The sequence below is a fragment of the Homarus americanus genome, unplaced genomic scaffold (genome assembly GCF_018991925.1).
Source record: "Homarus americanus isolate GMGI-L3 unplaced genomic scaffold, GMGI_Hamer_2.0 scaffold51476, whole genome shotgun sequence".
NCBI classification, from domain to species: Eukaryota; Metazoa; Arthropoda; class Malacostraca; order Decapoda; family Nephropidae; genus Homarus; species Homarus americanus.
Window position 1 is genome coordinate 5,462,698 of NW_024736148.1, and position 21,057 is coordinate 5,483,754.

General features: G+C 38.5%; 1 protein-coding gene across 6 annotated transcripts; it reads right to left on the minus strand.

Moving 5' to 3' along the window:
• Nucleotides 1-1,841: 1,841 nt before the first annotated feature.
• On the minus strand, nucleotides 1,842-20,924 carry LOC121872085 (phosphatidylinositol N-acetylglucosaminyltransferase subunit H-like). Of its 6 annotated transcripts, none has more exons than XM_042374776.1 (6): nucleotides 20,674-20,924; nucleotides 14,004-14,178; nucleotides 12,854-12,981; nucleotides 11,051-11,131; nucleotides 9,754-9,828; nucleotides 1,842-2,439 (listed from the first exon to the last, which is right to left on the minus strand). In XM_042374776.1, exons 2-6 carry the CDS (start codon nucleotides 14,113-14,115, stop codon nucleotides 2,314-2,316), a joined length of 522 nt encoding a protein of 173 aa, XP_042230710.1. In that variant the 5' UTR covers nucleotides 14,116-14,178; nucleotides 20,674-20,924; the 3' UTR covers nucleotides 1,842-2,313. The 6 variants fall into 6 exon arrangements, with proteins under 6 accessions (XP_042230710.1, XP_042230711.1, XP_042230706.1 ...); XM_042374777.1 differs by having other exon boundaries at nucleotides 20,659-20,924; XM_042374772.1 differs by having other exon boundaries at nucleotides 1,843-2,439; nucleotides 20,498-20,924.
• Between the last annotated feature and the right edge of the window lie 133 nt (nucleotides 20,925-21,057).

Below are 21,057 nucleotides of genomic sequence, written 5' to 3' on the forward strand. Positions count from 1 at the left end.
GTTGAATAATGTATGTTTACTGGTCCCTTAAAGTTTGCATCAAACCACATCTATAAGTCATATGTTGAATAAAATATACAGATTTCAAACATTCACTGACCACCAGATCCACCTTTATTAAATATTAGAATATGTTGGAAAAAATTCTGCTGTGCACAATAATATTTGCCAAGACTGTGATTTGTTCTATATAGGAGAAACTGTTAGAAAACTTGATCCTAGAAATAAGAAACACAAGTGGATATTTAATTCCTTTAATATAAAAACAAATTATAATCATGTTTCAGACAGCAGTTGATGTATAGATGTGAAAGTTTTTAGAAGCATAGAGTTGTAAACTATTATTTATTTAAAAAAAAATATATCTGTTAATAATAAATTAGGGCACCAACATATATTCCTTTAAGAGGTTCTGGTTCTCAGGTCATTGCTTGACTGTGACTACTTACTCTATGTTTCCATGATCCTAACTTCTTGTTGCATCAAGTTATCTGTGTTTTGGGGGCTTTTATATTCTCTGTGCCTTAACTCTCCCTTGCCTACTCAAATACAGAGGGTGCTAGAAGTGGAAACAATCAAAGGAGAAGTTTCTGTCAATCAATGTGTATTTTGCTTGAAAAAAGTGAAAATGGGTCCCATAAGCTTTATGGCCTATCAGAAGTGCTGATACAGCATACTGAATGCTGTACTTAGTCTTCAGTACATTAGGAGGCAATGTGGCTGGCATTCTGCTTAACTGCCCTGCTGGGTGAAATGGGAATGCCACAGGTATAAAACAGCAACCTTTAGGGCAGGAAATGAGCACTTGACCACTGCATCCAGTTTTATTTACAATGTATTAAATATTTATAACAAAGACAGTTTAGAATCAGTTAATACTTTTCAACAACAATGTAAGATACTGTATATTAAAAGTATTAATTATTATAAAAGACTGAGGTAAACCACTTTATTATTTAATATGATTTATATTACATAATAACAGGATAAATATATATTGTAGAATTTAAATACTGTATCTAGCTTGCTGTAGTCATTTCTTCAGTATGTTGGAAAAAAAGGAGACCATGAATAACATTTTGGCATCAAAGTATCTACAGTGTTTACATTTAATGTCGGCAGTTGTATATTATTATTATTATTATTTTTAGTTTTTTATTTAATTTATTTTATTTTTTTTATGGGGATTAGCCTACCTGGGCACAGGTCATTGACCCACATCGGGGCCTAGGGGGTGAAAAAATAAGAGTAAAAAGTAATTAAAAAAGAAAAGAAAAAGATTACTACAGTATATTAATCTACACCACGAAGATGACGGAAAACCAGCTTTTTTAAGTGAGGTAGATTGTATGTGTGTGGAAGCACAGAAGAAGGCAGAGATTCCACAGTTTGGCTGTGTGAGGAAAGCAGGATGTACTATAACAGGTTATTCTAGTGTGACCGACATCCACAGAGAAACGGTGGGCACCGCAGGCAAGGTGAGTGTTACGAGCCCACGGCCTTGCCGGCGGTACACAGGATGCCAAATCCACCGAACATTGCCCGTTAAAGTACCTGTAAAAGAGAGAGTGAAGCAACATTGTGGCGATGAGAAAGGGAAGAAAGATTATCAACTAAAGTAGGAGAGTTAAAAAGACGAAATGCGTTTGATTCCACCCTATATAACAGTTGGACAGAAGAAGAGCCGCCCCAGATATGAGAGCAGTACTCCAAGTTAGGACGAATGAATCCTTTATATACTTGGAGCAACTGCTCAGGAGTGAAGTAGCTACGTAATCTGTACAGCATTCCCAGTTTTCGGGAGGCAGCTTTAGCAATGTTGACGATGTGTGGCTTCCATGACATACTGTATTAAGGAAATGGTGAGGCCTAGCATATCTATTTTAGAATTTGACGGAATGATTGCATCCTGAAATGTGATTGGTGGGAGATCAACTAATTTGGAAAGTGTAATTGCTAAATACTGACTTTTATTTCTATTGGATTTAACCAAGTGTCTACCTCCCCATTCGGAGATCTGCACAGGTCCACATTGATAAACATAATGATATCAGCTCTAGAAACAGATCTAGTTTGAGAATTAGGGGGAAGGGGAAAATGTGAAGAAGAGTGAAGAGTTGAATCATCAGTGTAAAAATGGATAGAATTAGTCATAGTGTGAAATAAATCATTGATAAAAAGAAGGAAGAGAGTAGGGGAATGAACTTACTTCCATGATCAACAAAGAAACTAGTCAGAGAACCAAGCCACTAATAAACCATGAAAACCTTATATGATGTATGAACCCTCTAAGTAACACCAAGTTTTTCCAACTTAAATGATTGAAAATTGTGCAGAAGAGAGCTGCCAGATCTCAGCAGTTGTCCTGGGGCCTTGAGGGCTGCATTCATATTCACCTGGGACAGTCATACCAAAGATGCATCTGTTACTTTTACATTCCTGAAAGGGTTGATAAAATTTTGTCTTGGCACCAGGTACAGTCTGGAACATAAGCCCTGTCGCCTTTTCTGCTGCTCCACGAACACCGAGATTCTGACTTGGGAATCTGAAGCATTTATGAACAGAATTATGCATCACCGTTCATGGAGCAGCATTAGAGGCGACAGAACTCTTGTTCGCGAATGTACATTCTTTGGATACCGATATATTATCTGTCAACCTAAGGGCGAGTGCACTTTCATGATTGGCCTTCATTATTCTCTCCTGATACAAATTTTCAAGTTTTATAAAAGTAGGTCTTAGTATGACTGCCTGATAAGGATAACACAGATATGGCACAATGTTTACTAAGTCTTTGTTACACAAGGAGGCAGTACGGCCGACACTGCACCGTCTTCACTTCTCCAACTTGTAAAGGGAGTGTTTCTGGTGTCAGTTTATTCTATTACATTTTGTCTTTTTACAGAACAATCTTTTCTTTTTTTGACAATGTACTTTACATCTCAGTAGGGGCCATGGCACTACCAGTACTAACAAGATGAGTACAGTTAACCCTCACTTTACGCGGTTAATGTAACCCGCAGGGTCCCTGTAAAGTGAGGAACGCGTAAAGTGAATAACATAACATATGGGATTAATTGAAATAGAGTCCGGGCTGACCCCCAAACTCCACTTTGTGACGACACACAACTATGTTGTAGTAAAAATTTTATCTTAACTTTATGATGGTATGAAAAAACAAGTAATATAGAAGAGGTTAGGTTAGGAAAAATAAAGGTTAACATAGGAAAAATAAAGGTTAGGTTAGGAAAACTAAAAGTTATGTGGAACACTTATGTTAGTAGAAGAGATGGGTCGGCATACGGGGATGGAGGCTGGTTCCGAGGCAGAGGGCAGATTTCTGGCCCTCAGGTGAATCACCATTACTAGGTGAATCACCATCACTGTCACATACAGTTGTCAGGGCTTCCCTGACAAATCCCTCAAAGTCATCTTCACTGTCACTATCACTGGCTTGGGCTGGCTGTGGTGGGTTGCGGGCGAAGAACTCGGTTATGCTTTTTTGACGGCTGGTGTTTATGTTGTCTTGATACACCGTGATGTACGGCTCCATAGCCTGCACCAGCCGGGTATGGAAGACTTCATAGCGGTCATCGTCATTGTCGCGGGAAAGGAAGGACTTCATTTTCTCTGCACACTCCATGGCACCCTTAATATCACTATGAGTTAAACTGTGTTCTTCGGAGAATGACGCACCTTCTTCCTCCTCTTCACTGACGTGATCTTCTTCCAACATCTCGTCGGCAGTCACTTCAGGATCTCTGATCACCTCCAGGATGTCGTCGTTGGTGGTCTCGGAGAAGCCTGGAACTGTAACAGTCTGCGCAGCTTCTCTGGCAAGGTCCACTGCTACTGCAACAGTCTGAACCTCACAGATTGACTCCTCCTCTCACCTGGTATTCCATGCAACACATGTCTCCATGCGTGACGAATTGTAGCAATAGACAGCTGATCCCATGACTCCACCAAGAAGTCCACAGCTTTCTTGATGTTAAATACTCTCCAGAATTGTTTGAACAGTATTTTTTGCTGTGCAAACTGTTGATCCTCATCCTCTTCGCTCTTGCTATCGGTGGTGGTGTCACTCAGGTTACGCAACTCTTCCCTGGTGTTGGTGTACAGTAGTCGTTCAGGAGTTTGAATTTTTTCGTAGAGAATGCAGCTTTTACATTACAGATTAACTCTTGGTCCATGGGCTGTAATAACGTAGTGTTGGGAGGAAGGAAGACCACTTTTACGTTGGGGTGATGATCTAACAGTAGGGGCGAGTGTCCTGGTGCGTTGTCCAGCAGCAACAAAATCTTGAATGGCACATTCTGTCGCTCACAGAATTTCTTTACATCGGGAACAAAACAGTCATCAAACCAGGAGAGGGACAGTGTAGAGAACATCCACGCCTTACGTGCGGTCAGCCAGTGGACATTTAGCTTGGTCATGTCCATGGTTTTGTAGGCGTGCGGCTTGCGTGCTGTGTGGATCACCGATAACTTGAGCTTACAGGTACCGGAGGCATTGGTGGTAAACAGGACGGTGATGCGTTCCTTCTGCATCTTCCGGCCCCGAATCTTGCTGGCATTCTTTACAACGAAGGACTTGGAAGGTAGCTTTTTCCAGAAAAGACCAGATTCGTCCATGTTAAACACCTGGTCGTCACTGTACTGTCCTTCCTCCATAATCTCACGTAAAAACGGAGGAAATTCCCTAGCCGCAGCACGGTCAGCACTCGCTTCTTCACCACCAATGTTTATATTGGTGATCTTGTTCCGGATCTTAAACCTCTGTAACCACCCAGAGGAAGCATTAAAGGGTTTGGGCTCTGTAATTCCCATCTTTCGTGCCACTGCGATGTACAGTTCACGTGCGTAGTCCTTAACAGAGCGCGTGTCGACCGCCATGTTCCGTCGCGCCTGACGCACCAAGTACCTCACAAGTAATTTTTCTGTCTTGAGAAGCACCTGGTTGTGAAAATACTTGATCATAGAAGCACCTGTAGACTTTGTGATCTTCATGTGCTCCTTTATCTTGGCTGCATCCTTCTTTATTGTTCGAATCGTAGATTCATTCAAACCGTGCTGGCGCGCCAAATCAACCTGCCTTGTTCCTTTCTCCAACTCTTGGATGATGGTATACTTCACCTCGTAGCTTAAGGAACGTCGTGTCTTCTTTGGCTTAGTGCCGCTGGGTCCAGGTAAGGAAAGGTTTCTCTCTGGGGGTGGTGGTCCGGCGGAAGCCATTTTAGAGAACAATGGATGCACGTTTACACGGTCTGGCGTGGAGGGATGAAACTGGCGCGGCTAGGTCAAGGATGGTCTTTCCTCCCTCCCTCCTTCCCTCCCCCGGGTGGACACGTCATAATACTTTAAGCCAATTACAGCTAGCAGCAGAGGGGGGTAGGTATGCATGGCCAATCACAGTCCGATACGTCATATGACGTCAGTGATAACGCAACAAAGACACACACTGCGCAACCTTACCGCGCGGCTTGCCCAAGCGGAGGGAGGAGGAGGGAGAGGCGAGGAGCACAGGCAGGCAGGCGGGTGGGGCGAATCTAAAAATAGCGTCGCGCCGGACACTCTCCGCGTAATGGGGTTCACGCACCGCGTAATGTGAGCACGTTAGGTTCTGGCAAGGCACCGCGTAAACGTGGAAACACGGAATGTGGGACCGCGTAAAGTGAGGGTTAACTGTATACCCTTGATAACTCGGCATTCGATATCTCGGAAATTATTATAAAATAACTCGGGAAATGCCGAGTTATATAAAATTATCTGGCAAAATCTCAGCATATTTGGCCACGTGGGTAACACTAGCTGTGCTGCGCTCCAGGCTTGGTCAGTCTGGTGGTTGTTATTTTTGTGGTCAGGTGTGTGCTGGCTCACTCCACCCAGTACATGGACGTGGGAAGGGAGGGTGCTGTAGCACCCCAATGTTGTGGGTATAAGGTACTACACATTGCACCAGAAAATCTATAACACCAAAATTAATATTCACCACTCCCTGGTAAAATTTGGTTCCTGTGGTATTAACACTCAACAACCTCCCATATTCATATCAGGCCAGCCACTGTATGCAGAAAGTTTCCACTATTACGATAAATTCAATGTTGTAGACTATTTAATTTACAGTGCAATTCATTTTATCCGAATTCCAACTATCAAAATCTTCCAGGTATCCCAACTTTGTCCCCTTTGGTAAAAATTCTAATTTAGTGCAACAATCTGAAAGCAACTGAAGTTATTTATCCGTGTGTCTGACACCTGTAGCGCTATAACCGCTTTTTAAACAATAAAATTGATACATAGGATATCATAAAATACAATAGCACATAATTTACATACAAAAAATAGCTCCTTCCACACTCAAACCATCATCTAAGCAATGCCACAGTTCAGCCAGTCAGTCAACCAGCTGACTGAGGTGTGTGTGTCTGCTGTGATGTCACATGGGAGGGAGGGAGGCAGATGAGTCAGCCACACAGTACAGCTCACTGAGAGGCCTTCACATACAGTATGTTCGCCTTCCCCACACACACTCACACATATGCTCTTCATTTTTCTTATTTTATAGTTTTATATTATATTTAATTTATTTCTAAGTCACAGTATTTTAATCTTTGCTCTAATAAAGAAAATGGTTTTACTAGGGAGGAATATAATATCCTGAGTGATATAAGTTATGTGTTTATTTACATACTTCGACTTGAATTATATGTAGAGAAAATTTTTTTTTAAACATATTCTTTTTTTATATGAGTGACCAAATCACAGTAGTATACATAAGTGCAGCAGTGTTTGCTGTTTATGTAGCGTTTCCCCTCCATCACCTACCATTCCCGTGCGTCACCTATCATGGCTCTGTATCACCTACTTCAAAGCTTCATTCTTCACCTGCAGTAGTATTATTTTTATAAATTAGTTATTACATGTACACGTATATGGGGAGTGCCTCAATAAGTCGGAATTTGGGATAATTTGGCAAGGCCAGAGCCCCAAATGTGCTGAGTTATCAAGGTTTTACTGTATGTATGTTTTTATGTTAAAGTACAATGAATCATTTACTTTCCACATGACACTAATCAACCAGACCTACCCCAGGTAGTTTTGTTTATTTTATTTATGTATTTATTTTTTAATGGGGATTAGCCCACCAGGGCACAGGTCAATGACCCACATCAGGGCCTGGGAGGTGAAGATAATAAAAATACAAATTAAAAAGATTAAATGTAATAATAATATAGAACCATAAACAAATGCAAAAAAAAAAAAAAAAATCAATAGTGAGAAACGATAGATATATGTTGTGTTGTCAAAGTAAGAGAAACAATTGAGACCCTGCAATTGTGTGTAAATGAGGCAGAAAGTCAGATCAGCAACCTGAGACTTGGTCAAAATTTTCGTGATGCCATATGGCAGCAGGGTCTACCATTAGACAACACATTATGCTTCCAATATCTTCCCAAGTGGTAGTACCTCCCTGTTTGATAGCTGCCTACTACTTACTACCTAAAAGGTAAGATTGGAAAGGGAAAATATCCTATTCATGGGATTTCTTTTCCAACAATAAATGGTACCTATTACAGGTACATGCTACAATGGCATGTGAGCAAGTGCTGTTATCAGCAGTGGCAGCAACAACAATAGTGGCCACTTTGATGTGAAAACTACCACAGTAACAATGATCATAATGCTGATCCTTTTTGTTAGTCATTATATTAATCATTATTCATTATGAACTTGGTCTCTTGAAAACTTTAATATAATCCAAATATACACTTTAACTATATTAAGGTCTCATATTTAAGGATAAACTTTATTGTTATTTTAAAAAATAAATATTATAATATAGGTTTCTCTTCCTGTTTACAGTACCCAATTCATAAGAACCAAGTAAATAATATTTAAATTTTTTGAGAAAAATTACTTTAAAAAATAATTATCATACAATTATTTTGGTATCTAGCAACAGTGCACAATTTACAGTACAGTATATATTTACCAGTACTGTACAGTTACAGTGAATCTTTATCTGAATTTTTAGCATAATGATAAAATTCTTCTCCACCACATTGTAAAATTTTTTGATTATTGCAATTTGTTGATATACTGGTAGAAAACACATGACTGATTGTTTAACTTTGTTTACACATGTTATGCCAATACACCTCAATAGATTTTAGCTTGTTAAATCTATGTGACTGGTGCCAGTCCTGCTAGGCTCCAACTTAGCCTGACCATTAAGTTTGGGGTCAAGTATAAAATCCAATGGGGGTTCACCCTTAAGATTAAGTTACAGGTAGGTTGAGAGCCCATTAGGACTGGGCCCCTTTGAACTGCAACTAAAATACTGCACTGAAGATTGAGACACTTAGAAGAAAGATATTACACCAAAGATCATCATATAAAAAATCACTCAGTACTGTTTATAAATGTAAAACAATGTGTGTGGGAAGTCTGATGTGATTGCTAATAACACAAGTTGGTATTTGAGAAAAGTGGGTTCCCAGATATTAGAGAGAGATACAATCAATAAAGTGAAGGAGATATCAGCAAATTTAAAGATGGTGATATAAGAGGAAAGTTTGTTGACACACATGCCGGGGAGAAGTATAAATACTGGTATTTTCAACCCTTTAATTGTGATGACATTGTTCTTAAGGGGTAACATTCCTGTACTCAAGGGATTAAGTCATCTCACTCGAGGCTTATCATCATACTCAAGGGGTACGGGAGTATGAAAGAGAGAGTGTTGACTTGGGAAAATACAAGGTATTGGAGACTGAGTTTGAGATGCAAATATATATACTGTAGTGTAGAGATACATAGGTAAGTGTAACTTAAAGAGGAACATGCAGGGAAAGTTCAGCATAAAATGGGAGTAGAGTAGTTTATAGAGTGTGTGGTGGGAGACGTGTTACAAGGAGAGTATGGTGCTTGCAAGGGATTGTGTGAATCGGTTTTCTAGTGATTAGTCCCATTGGATTATGAGTAATGGTGCACAATGTACACAACTGATTTACCACATACTGAAATAAAAGCGGTTTTATATTTTCATTTAAACAGTTAGCTCCCAACAATGTTCAGAGCTTAATGAAATTGGTTCATTAAGAAAAAAATTCAGACTAGTAAAGAAACATTGAATTTAGCTTTTTTTTTTTTCAATATTTAATTGTCTTTTATAAACCACTCCATCATCTTTTAAATTGTCAAAATGCTAAAATCAATAATGATTTAATACACAAGAATGTACAATAATATAAACTAAACTTAAAAATAACATCTTAATATTAATCATTGAGCAAATGCATTTTCCATCTCCGTACAGCACTTTAGACTGTTAAAATTTCATATTAAATGAACTGCTGTAATTCTAATTGTTAACTGTTAGTTAAAACTCATGTTGGTACACAGGCGTCACTTCATCAAAACTTGATGAAGTAGATTCTTATCATTGTCAACAAAAGTACACTGTATAATGTTGTAGATGAATGGTAAGCTTGGCCCTTCACAACCTGTACCATTACAGTAGTTATGTCTTCTAAGGTACTGGACAGCTGGACCACATTGAACTTAACCATTATGATTGGAGTTCAGTCTTCATGGGCTCCAACCTTAATGCTTAGGTTATGCTGAGGCCCATTTGACCTACAAACTCTTCTAAGGAAAGTGACTAGATCCTAATATAAGACTACTATATATATTCAATACCAAAAATGTATAAATATAAAATAAATTAATCTCATCACCATCATTTCACCTTGAAGTCAGGAGAGAGAACTTCTTGGCAGGCACGGTAGATGTGTTGCAGACAAGCCAGACGTGGCCATGTATTCTGTGGAAATGATGGTGTGTGAGTAGTACAACATGTATCTTGTATTAGTACTTAGCCAACTAACCTACTCATCTCAAAATTTTTACTATCATATGTCCATTACATCTTCATTAGTGACTGGCTAAATGGGTGACATTCCTAACCTAACTGTTAGGATTTCAGCCTGGTCTAAATGGGCTTAAAACCCAATACCTGTAGGGCCCAATCCTAATGTTTAGGTCAGGTTGGGGGTCTATTAAGACTGGGACCCATGTAGCCTGCAATCAGTATATTGATCTCTAAAGATTCTGTTTTCTGCCAACCACATATCAATATTTTGCCTGATATCACAGAAGTATGCATCTAGTATATGTTTTGACTGGCAGGGACACATAGTGTGACTGCACATTTAAAAGTGAATGATTGGAGTTGAACACAAAAACAATGGTTACTTTAGGCACAGCTAATGGGTCTGTAGCTCAGCTGGTGGAGCATTTGGTAAGCAAGTGAATGATCACAGTTTCTGACCATGATGGAAGATTGTGTTCCCTCCTTGTCCATTAGCTAATGATCACTCGACAACAAATGAGTACACTGTTGGTTACACTTGCTAATGGTGGAACCAAACATCAGTGGATTAGCATCCTGTTAAGGGGATGGGGTAATCTACTAGCTGTTGAATGTTAAGCATGTGATCAGCACCCAACTAACCAACTTTCATCACAGCAGGAAGAGGCTTGTATGAAATAAATAAATTTAAAGTACCGGGTACAGTATACTACCCATGTGTTGTTTGCTTATTTGCACTAATTAGTTTTGAAGGATAAGCTTTTTAAGTAGTTATGATTAAAAAACACACATGGGCTCAAAATGAATTTAACAAAAGGAGTATGAGCCTTCATAGCACTCGAAATTGCAACATAAACATTCTGTTGTTAGCAAGCTTTCAATTTTTTTTTTTAATTCAAAATTTGTATTGGGCTCTCTCTCTCTCTCTCTCTCTCTCTCTCTCTCTCTCTCAAGCCATCTAATACCTTCCATGCTTTTGGTACTCTGAGGTTCAGCTCTCCTCTCATATTTCCAGTTGCTGATACATGTACTCCATGCATATTGACTGATGACTGGCTACTCATACTAGAATGGTTTCATTAATTTCATATTCTTCGGGGGATGTGACTTCTAAATACTACGTAATTTCCCATCCATACATCTTTTTACATAATAAAACTTCCCAGGAACTTACCAAAAAGAGAGGGATTAGTTTTGGGGTTGGCACTGCTTTATCTCTCTTCACAAGCAGCGCCATGTAAAACAAAACTCGTTGCTGTTGAGAGAAGTTTATAAAGTTACACAAGACAATTATGGTACATGCGGAAATAATAACAAAGGGAAGGTTCATGGCAAAAGAGATTCATAGGAGTGAGAAACAAGCTACCGGCATACAAGCAGAAAAGCCGAGGAAAAAAGTACAGTATGTGAATGGAAGAATTAAAGAGGAGATTTTGAGATAAAGTGGTCTCTTGTAAATAGGGGTTAAAGAAGAATGTGAAACGCTGTCCTAGAAAATGCAAGTTCAGTGTAAAGGTAAAAGAAAATAAGGCAGGAAAATTATGAAGAGGAAGTGACTGTGTTGCACTTGCTTCTGGCCATCCTGTGCCATAAAGGGAGAAGGCCTGCAAGTATGAATAGAAGTGTAATTTATGACTGTGAGGCAGGTCAGTGTATAGGTTAGCAGTATGAGTGTAGATAAAAAAATACCTATTAATGGGACACAGGAAAACTTTCCTCTTATGGTTGTGAGGCAACTTGTCAAATAGGGCCCAACCTAACCTAATCTTGCCATTTGGACTTGGGTCTGGTTCTAATAGACTCCAATCCTAATGGTTAGTTTGGCTAGGCCCAATTGACCTACAACCTATATGGATCTATTGGTAAATGTGACAATTTTTCAATCAGTCTATCAATCTTAGTTTGTTCTGAAAATAATGGGATGAAACAGTTGTACCGAACATAACTTGAAACTTCCACACACTGAATATTTCATAACAATGAACTTGTCTCACTAATTTAATTCATGTGTAAGATTTGTTTCGATTCTCTTTCCAAACTACAGTAAAACCTCGATTAACCGACCACATATGGGGGGAAGGGGCCGACGGATAATCGAAAAGGTCGGTTAATAGTACAAAAAGTCTACGGAAATAAAACATACATTTTCAAAATACCTTTCCGTAACCTACCTCATTTAAGTCCCTCTATTCATTTTTGTTCATTTGCCATTCATATTTCAATAGAATTTGCTTTAAAACATTAACCACTTTAGTAAATAAATATGAACCAGCACAGAAACCGTGAATAAAAAATGGAAAAGTCAAAGAACATATGGCATCACGAAAATTGTGACCTAGTTTCAGGTTGCTGATCTGACTTTCTGCCTCATTTACACACAATTGCAAGGTCTGAATTGTTTCTCCTACTATTGACAACACAACATACATACAGGTACATTGTTTCTCACTCTTGATTTTTTTTTTCATTTTTGCATCTCTTTATGGTTCTTTTTTACTATTATTATTATTATTAGCATTATTAATATTATTACATTATCGCCCCCCCCAGGCCCCGATGTGGGTCAGTGACCTGTGCCCGGGTGGGCTAATCCCCATAAATATTTTTTTTTTTTTAGGGGTTCGGGATTGACAGTTAATCCAAAAGTCGGTTAATCAAGGGTCGGTTAATCGAGGTTTTACTGTACGCTCATCACATGGATTTAACTTTGAGAACTTTCAAACCATTTCTGTACTTGAAGCATCAATTTGACTCGCCTGTAGGAACTATTTAATTCTCATTTCTTACTGATTCACTAAACTAAATCATCAATGGGAAGTTAATTTTTCATTATATTGGCCTTTCATGTTAAATTCACTCTACTGCACAAGATTTTATTATACCCCTGGACTTCTCAGGAAAGAAATTAAATACCTAAGATAGGTATCTTAAACTGTGCATCTCACACCTGGGGATAAAAGTATTCTGTGCAACTCACCATGGATATAGTTTCAGCAATGATGATGTCAATTACATCACCCCAGGGTATAAATCTTGTGTGCTGTTTGCCTGTGTAAAATGTTGCAGTTGTCTGCACGCCAAGTCCTGCCACAACCAGCAGTGACTCTGAAACAATAAACAAAATTCTATGTAATTTCTGACATCCATTTTTTTCTTTATCAAACTGTGCTGCATACAGGCATCCCCCATGTACTGTACAGTGACTTTCCAAGATTTAGATTCACACATATGCAGTTTACTTTTTACTGCCCAAATTTTGTTTATATACAGCACCAATTTAAGGTTTTAAGTACACAGCTGTGCATTGTGCTTTTCGCCTTCATAGTGTGTAGTGCATCATGGGAAACCATCTAGTGCACCATATACCACCAAAATGTCAACAGAATGCACATACTGTACAGCTTGTTTTGGTACTGTACTCAGTACCATTCCCAGAGTCCCTGGGCCTCAAAGGGCCTCTGTCACCACACCCAACCCGCACATCGGAGCCCCCCCCCCCAGAAAAAAAAGGCCTTGATAATAGCAAAAAAAAAAAATTCTTGTGGCTGACCTATGTGTGGAGGTTGAGACTCCAACCTCAGTTTCAACCTCAATAATGCTTTGGGTAATTTTTCTCAATTAAACAACCTGTAACCTAATATTCAAGTCATGTTTATTCTGCCCAACACCACTTCCTTAATTCAACCAATAGATCAAGGAGCGATAATTAAAAGTAAAAGGTAGACATAGCTGTATCTAAGCTGCTTTAAGCTATTGGTGGGCCAAACATGCCACCTTTTGGGGAGTTGAGACCAAGGCAGCATCCTCCATGCCAGTGGAAATGTCAGGAGTGTGTGGGATGAAGTCAAGTCCAGCAAGATGAAGTTTGGAAGGTTTTGTGGTTTAAGTGCACACATGATTCTACAGGCTTTGCAATGCTGTTATCAAAAATGGCTTTGGCCAAATTTGTGATAAAGCAAATAACTATGCCCACTGGAATTCTCTTCTATTTCTTCTAGATTTTGGAAATGTGTCAATAACTGTGTTTACAAATACATATCTGTACAAATAACCTTTTAAAATAATACCACCTTAAAGATACATTATTTGACTGTTTTGCCAATAAATCCTACTAATGCAGTACTCACCTGAGACAATTTTTCCACGAACTCTGTAAACAAAGGTTGCTAGCTGCATGAGAACAGCCAGAAGGAGCCATGCTAAGTGGATTGTGTGCATCTGTGTGATGAAAGCCATCATTGCGAGGATGCTGGTGTATCCCAGCCATGGTACAAATTGAATGCGGCCACCACTCACACACACCTGTTGGCAAATTCTTGTCATCACTGAACACATCTGGTAAGGCAGTCAGAAAGAGCCAGAGAAAAAGTTTACAAGTGGAAAAATAGTCACATAAAAGACTAAAGGTCATTATGGAACTCATGGTAGTGTTCTTAATGGCCATGACTTAACATCATAAACACGAATACCGTAACCATAGCACTAAACTGCCTGTAATATGTAAAGTAAGGTATCCTGGTAATCTATTTTTGTATGATATAAGTACCCAGGTTGACAACCCTTTATCCAAAAACCGAAAGTTTGTTTTGTGGATCATTTTTATTTTATTATTTTTTTTTTTACAGGTATTAGCCCACCCGGGCACAGGTCACTGACCCACATCGGGGCCTGGGGGGCAAAAATGTAGTAGTAATAATAATAATAATAATAATAATAATAATAATAATAATAATAATAATAATACAGTAATAATAATAATACAGTAATAATAATAATAAATTCATAGTAAATAAAAATTTTAATAAAAAATACACAAAAATATTTATTTATTTATTTTTTTACTGGGCACCCCCCTACATCCTTGTGTAAGGTGAAGCGCAGAAGCGTTTACCGCGCCCAACAGGGAAGCATGCTAAGTTCATGCTTGCCTTATGTCCAATGAGTTAAGGGCGTAGAAGCCTGAAGAGTCAATAGTTTTATGTCTGAGCAAGTTATTGGAAGCTCCAACAACTTGTCCCTGAACACGAATTCGCAACTTTCGATTTACAGCAGGTACCTACTTTGCTGCTAGGTGAACAGGGACCAAGGAGAATAGGAAGAGTGTCCAAACAACTTCCGCCGGCCCGGGAATCGAACCCGAGACCTTGCTTGCGAGGCAAGAGCGGTACCGCTCCACCAACGCCCCCCTTAAAATAAGAATGATAACAATAATAATAATAAAATTAATAATAATAATAATAATAATAATAATACTGTAATAATAAAATAATAATAATAATAATAATAAATAAATACAAGAAAGAAAAAAGATCAAAAGTGAGAAACAAGACCTAGACCTATGAATTACAGTCGGCCCTTAACATACGCGGGTTTAACATACACGGATTTGCAAATACGCGGATCGCCGCTGGAGGAATATACATTCAAATCGCGCGCGACACCACACACACACACACACACACACACACACACACACACACACACATCGCCCGCCACGCCACCCTGCGTTCCCGCGCTCCCTCAGTCAGTCAGTCTCGCTGTAACCACGCTTGTGTTGACATTAGCTACAAGAAATAACGCTGGAGAATTTGGGGGAGGTGACCAGGTGTATTGAGGCACTGAAAAACCTGGCCTATGGTATGGACCCCTCCATGGTGCGTGCCCTGAAATTCATGCGAGTGGATGGACGACGTTTTTGCTCCATAGAAAAACATCATGGAAGAGAGATGACAACTCCCCATCACCATGTTCTTTGATCGCCGAAGGAGAGATACAACACCATCCATCACTGGCGGCAGTGAGGAAGCAGCTGAACCCACCGTCGCCCCCACTTCACCACCCGTTATGGAAACGAGTGACGATGACCCCCCTCCTGTTGCCGAGGAGAGGTACGGTACAGTAATGTGAAATTTTTAATATCTCTTTTTTTATAGCTTTTCTTGCCATGTTTATTGTTTGTAGAAATGCACAGCACAGTGCAGTTCAGTACTGTACATAGGAAGTGGAGGTGCAGTTATTCACAAAACATTTGTGTTTGTTGTCGGCAGTAGTGACAATGTGGAGGCGGAAGGATAGAGCAGGGACGAGTGGTGACGCTCTGGAGGCGGGAGCAGGGACGAGTGGAGATGCCAGCCAGTACATTATTAATTGATTTTATAGCTCTTTTTGCATTTTAATATTAAATAAAGTGTTTGTAAACATGTACATAGTGTTTTTCTTTACTTAAATAAGGACATGGGGGGCCAGGGGTATTTTTAGGGGGGGCAGTAAAAATACGCAGATTCTTAACATTCACGGGTATCTCTGTTACCTAACCCCCGCGTATGTTAAGGGCTGACTGTATTATTATTATTATTATCGTTATTATAATTATTATTATATCTTAGCCCCCAGGCCCCAATGTGGGTCAGTGACCTGTGCCCGGGTGGTCTGATCCCTGTGGTAAAAAAAAAAAAAAAAAACTAACCATTCTGAAATCCAAAAAATTCCGAAAACCGAAATGCATCTGGTCCCAAGGATTTCGGATAAGGGATTGTCAACCTGTATATTCAAGAGTGTCATTACAGTAAGTTTAAAAGTACAGTGGGGTATGCTATAACGAACGGATCCTACTACGAATGTTCCTATAACGAACGGTTTTACCTATAAAATTGAGAATGCTATAACGAACGCAACTCCTACAACGAAGGCGGATGAACACGGGACTATTTCATCTCGCGCATGAATATTGTTGTACCGCGGTTCACAACAAGAGCGTGAGGCGCCATCTTTGTCTCATTGTGTAGCCAGTGCACCACTGTTATTGTTGAAATTTCGTCTTTTGATGTGGAAATTCGCGTTATTTGTATAACTATTTTGTTATACAAGTATACAATTGTAACAATGAATCGTCCAAAGTGAGTGAGAAAGCTAATAACCCTTGAAACTAAGAAAGAAATTATAAAGAAACGTGAGAATGGAAGAAGCATTGCGAAACTTAGTGATGAATATGGGTTGGCTAAATCGACTATATGTACGATTTTGAAGAATAAAGAGGAGTTAAAAACTGTGCAAGTGGCTAAGGGAATCTTTAGACTTAGCAAAGCAAGGTGTAATGTGATTGAAGAGATGGAAAATTTACTCTTAGTGTGGATAAAGGAGAAAGAAATGGCAGGTGATAGCATTAGTGAAGCTATAATTTGTGAGAAGGCCAAACAATTGTTTGAGGACCTTCAAGCCAAGACTCTCAGTGCAAGTGATAGCGCTGTGCCAGTGTTTAGGGGTACCTGCATGCTGAATAACACTAAGGTAAGATAAAGTACCGTATTTTTTACATTTTCCACAGAAAATTTTCAGTGTTAAGTGGTTGTATTTGGGGGCCTGGGACGGATTAATCCTATAACGAACGAGGTTCTAGAACCAATTAGATTCGTTATAGCATACCCCACTGTACTGTATTGTACTGTATTACATACAAAGCCTAAATGAGAGGCAATTTAAGAAGGGTAGGGCTACTGCCTTAAGCATTGCCTCGGAGTCGGAAATCTACACTGGGTTTGTAATTACAGGTATGGATTGAGTGTTGAGTCTCATTAAGATATCAGTGTGTGGGTGATCATAACTCAGACGAGGGAAAATGAATCTGAATACCCAACTACTTTCATTTAAACCAACTCAAAACAATCTCACCGATGCTTGAGCTTCACAAAATATTCCCGTCTTCTAGAGGACATAGAAGAGCATAATAAATGAATCATCACCGAACTACAGTATACCATATTTGATTTTAGCAACTGCATGGTTTCAGTTGTTTCCCTACCACAAGGTCAGGAGCTCTGAGCAATCATCCACAAACCTTTTCCTTTTTCCTAACTTTTAATCCCTATAAAGTGTTTGAAATGGGTCACATGAAAGGAATGATTATGTGAAAAAGAAAACATGTGTAGCTATACTGTATATGGTAACTGTTGCAGATAAGTTAAAACTAATAGAGAGGCAATGAAGTAATCTTTATACATAATGGGTACTGTATGTAGTCCTTAAAATCAGTCACTTTTACCACATTTAAATGTTCTCACAACTCTCTAGCTCATCCATTCCATACTACAGCATAATTTATATTTTATATTTATTGTTCTCTACCTATTATTGCCTATTTACAGGGTTAATATTAAGTAGTATTTGGGTTGATTATATTTATTATGCTTCATTTACAAGCACTGTGCATTCTCTTCTATATTCCAGAGTCCAGGCTTTCAGTTAATCTGGCCACCCCTCCCCCAATTACTCCAGACAACTGAGAGTTCAGTGTACATTACAGTACAGTACAGTATTGTGTTAAAGAATATTTACTGTATTTCTCAATTTTTTACACATAGTTATTTTGTATAGGTAAATCATTTATTTACACCTAGTGTCCTTTCTCGCCTCCAGTGTCCCTTGCTTCATTCACCACCATATAGATAATAACGCTGCTGCTTCTTCCTTGATTTGTATGAGATTTCATGTGATAACCTGTGTAACCATGACTGAAAAATGACCAGCAAGTGATCCTGCTGCCTCGCTGTCTCTACATTGAAGAGGTCTAAAAAATCCATCAGTTTGCATGTCAAACTAGATGTCTTAAGCGTTTTGAGGTAAGAGAGCGTGGGGTGGATATTGAAAGGGTGCATCAGTGGAGAGAGCACAACGCATGCCTTAGTTCTTGTACACAGCATTACAGCAAGGATGCCATGCAGCTGTTATGGATGCTAACCATAACACTTTTAACATAGGCTGTAATTTTTCCTCCCAGACTTTTTCTTTTATAAATAATACTTATACTGTAGTATATCTTTACTTTTGTACTACATAAACCACCAAATTTTGACCACTATTGTACAGAAACAGTAACTTTGCAATCTTTTTACTTTCATTTTTCCATTGCCTTTCATCCTGAACAGTAATCTACATCCATCTGCAATGTCCTGCTAATATAATTTTTGGGGGTTCAAGCACTGTTGATATGAGAAGTCTTTCAGCAAACATTCCACTTGTCAGCAACCTCTACCCATTACCACAATAAGATAAAACAACATTTAACCAAACCAACTGAACATTACCAAACTTAATGATCTTAACCAAACTAAAATAGGGTAATTTCTTGTTAAGTTTGGTTGGTCCATCTTATTTTGGATTAATGATATTATGTAGCAGTCACTGAAAGCATTCATATGGAAAGTCTGCTGGAAGCATTCAGAAGCTGGTAAATATTTTTATGAAAAACAAGAAATTGCCAGAGATGGCTGAGGCAGACACATGTCCAGAAAAAAAAAGTTCAACAATTGTAATTCTTGTTTTATATTGTGATTTTCCTAATATAAGGAAGAAATTGTCGTACCAAGTTATCTTCAATATTAGTTAAAAATAGGGGTAAAGATGGAGGAGACCATTAGCACCAGAAGGACTTTAAGGAATTTCACAAAATGTTCAGATATTGTTTGGATGATATAAGGAATAAAATTGAGGCAATAACATTGTTGTATTTTATTTTATTTTTAGTCTATCCTTCGATCATAAATTACTTGTCATTGGGCAGGGCATGAAAGAAGAAGGAAATAACGGGATAAGAACATTGCGAACACTGATCATATGGCAGTAATTTCACATCTCTATGTCCTTTGTAGGCAAAGAAATAAAATATTGACTATAATTATGGCACCATTGGATCTCCTGAGGCCACCATGTTTTGGTTCAATCATCTGCTATACAGAGAATCTGCGGTCTCTGTTAACATGTGAAGAAACAAACGACGATCTCATTGGACATGTGTATTGCAATCTATATTGGATTGATTTCGTTAATTTTTTCTGGAGATGTTTGGAGAATTGAAAACGACAATTACAGGTTAAGAAATTAGGTGAGGTTAAGTCAGGTTCTAATAAGTTCTGTGCATTCTCGCTCCCATTTTTGTGTTCAGTATCATGCAAATAGTATCTCCAGAATTTTTTCTTCAATTATGTAAGTTATTTCTGGTGGTAACAGTCTCCTCCACCTTTACCAAATTAGGTACTTTATGTAAAAACTAAAGGTAAGCATTATAATTATTATTAATACTATTTTTTTTTATTGAAGGAACTTTCCTTTTACAGCCACCCAGATGGTTAGTAAGCTAACGTGGTGAAATAATAAATACAAGATAAGGTGAAATCCCAAAGGTTAATGTGTTTATCATTAAATGTAGGCTGTGGATATTTGTAAGGTTGTGGGTTAAGGTTTTTTTTTTTTTTTTTTGAAACACACCAGAAAGATTCGATAGCATTGCACGAAACTTTATGGAAACGTTATATACAATCAGTTCAATAGATAAATGGGAACGAGCACAGACCATATTATGATTTAACTAACTTTACCTAAAGTAACCAACCTAACTTTGCAGAAAACCCTTTAAAACATACCTAACGACCTAGAATTCAGCCTCATGTTCATTTAACTATTTAATAGATTGTTGCAATTAACATGTCCACAAAGTTTCGTCCAATTCTATCAATTGCCGATTCATTTAGTGGCAACAAGCGAAATACAGAAATATACCTAACCGACAACGATAACCGGACAAATATCCACGTTATTAAATCTAACTCCAACCCTGGCCCCTGCTCACCTCTAGCGCTCGTTTGTTACACAGTGATGGGTCTAGTCGCACGTCCACGAATATAACGTCTCCCTGAACGTTCCTGTATGCCAACTGACTGCCAGATGAACTACCTAACATTTCTTTTATAAAAAAACTCTACATCCACACATTTTCTCAGTACGTTTAACCTGAACACAGTTTACAGGAAGACGTCTTATATTTGCTTGTAGGCATTAGCAGTCTTGGAGTCCCTTCATCCTCATGATAACTGCACAGTATTTTGTGACGTCGGTCCTCGTCTTGATGATGGAACTTCTTTTAACTAATACAGCTGGAATCCAATTTTCAGTCTTTATATTATTACACATGAAACTCACGTAAAGTTGTGTCCTTTCATTTATTAAACAAATTTCTTACACTTTCTAGTTCTCTCACTACCTAGTCCCTCCCAACGCCTGAGGTATAATGTTAGAAAAGTATCACGGAAGGAAGCTCTTAAACCATTTACTTTCCTATTAAAAACATAAACAAACATAACGCGATAAAACTATAACAAATGAATTTATATTTGAGTTATTATAGATTTA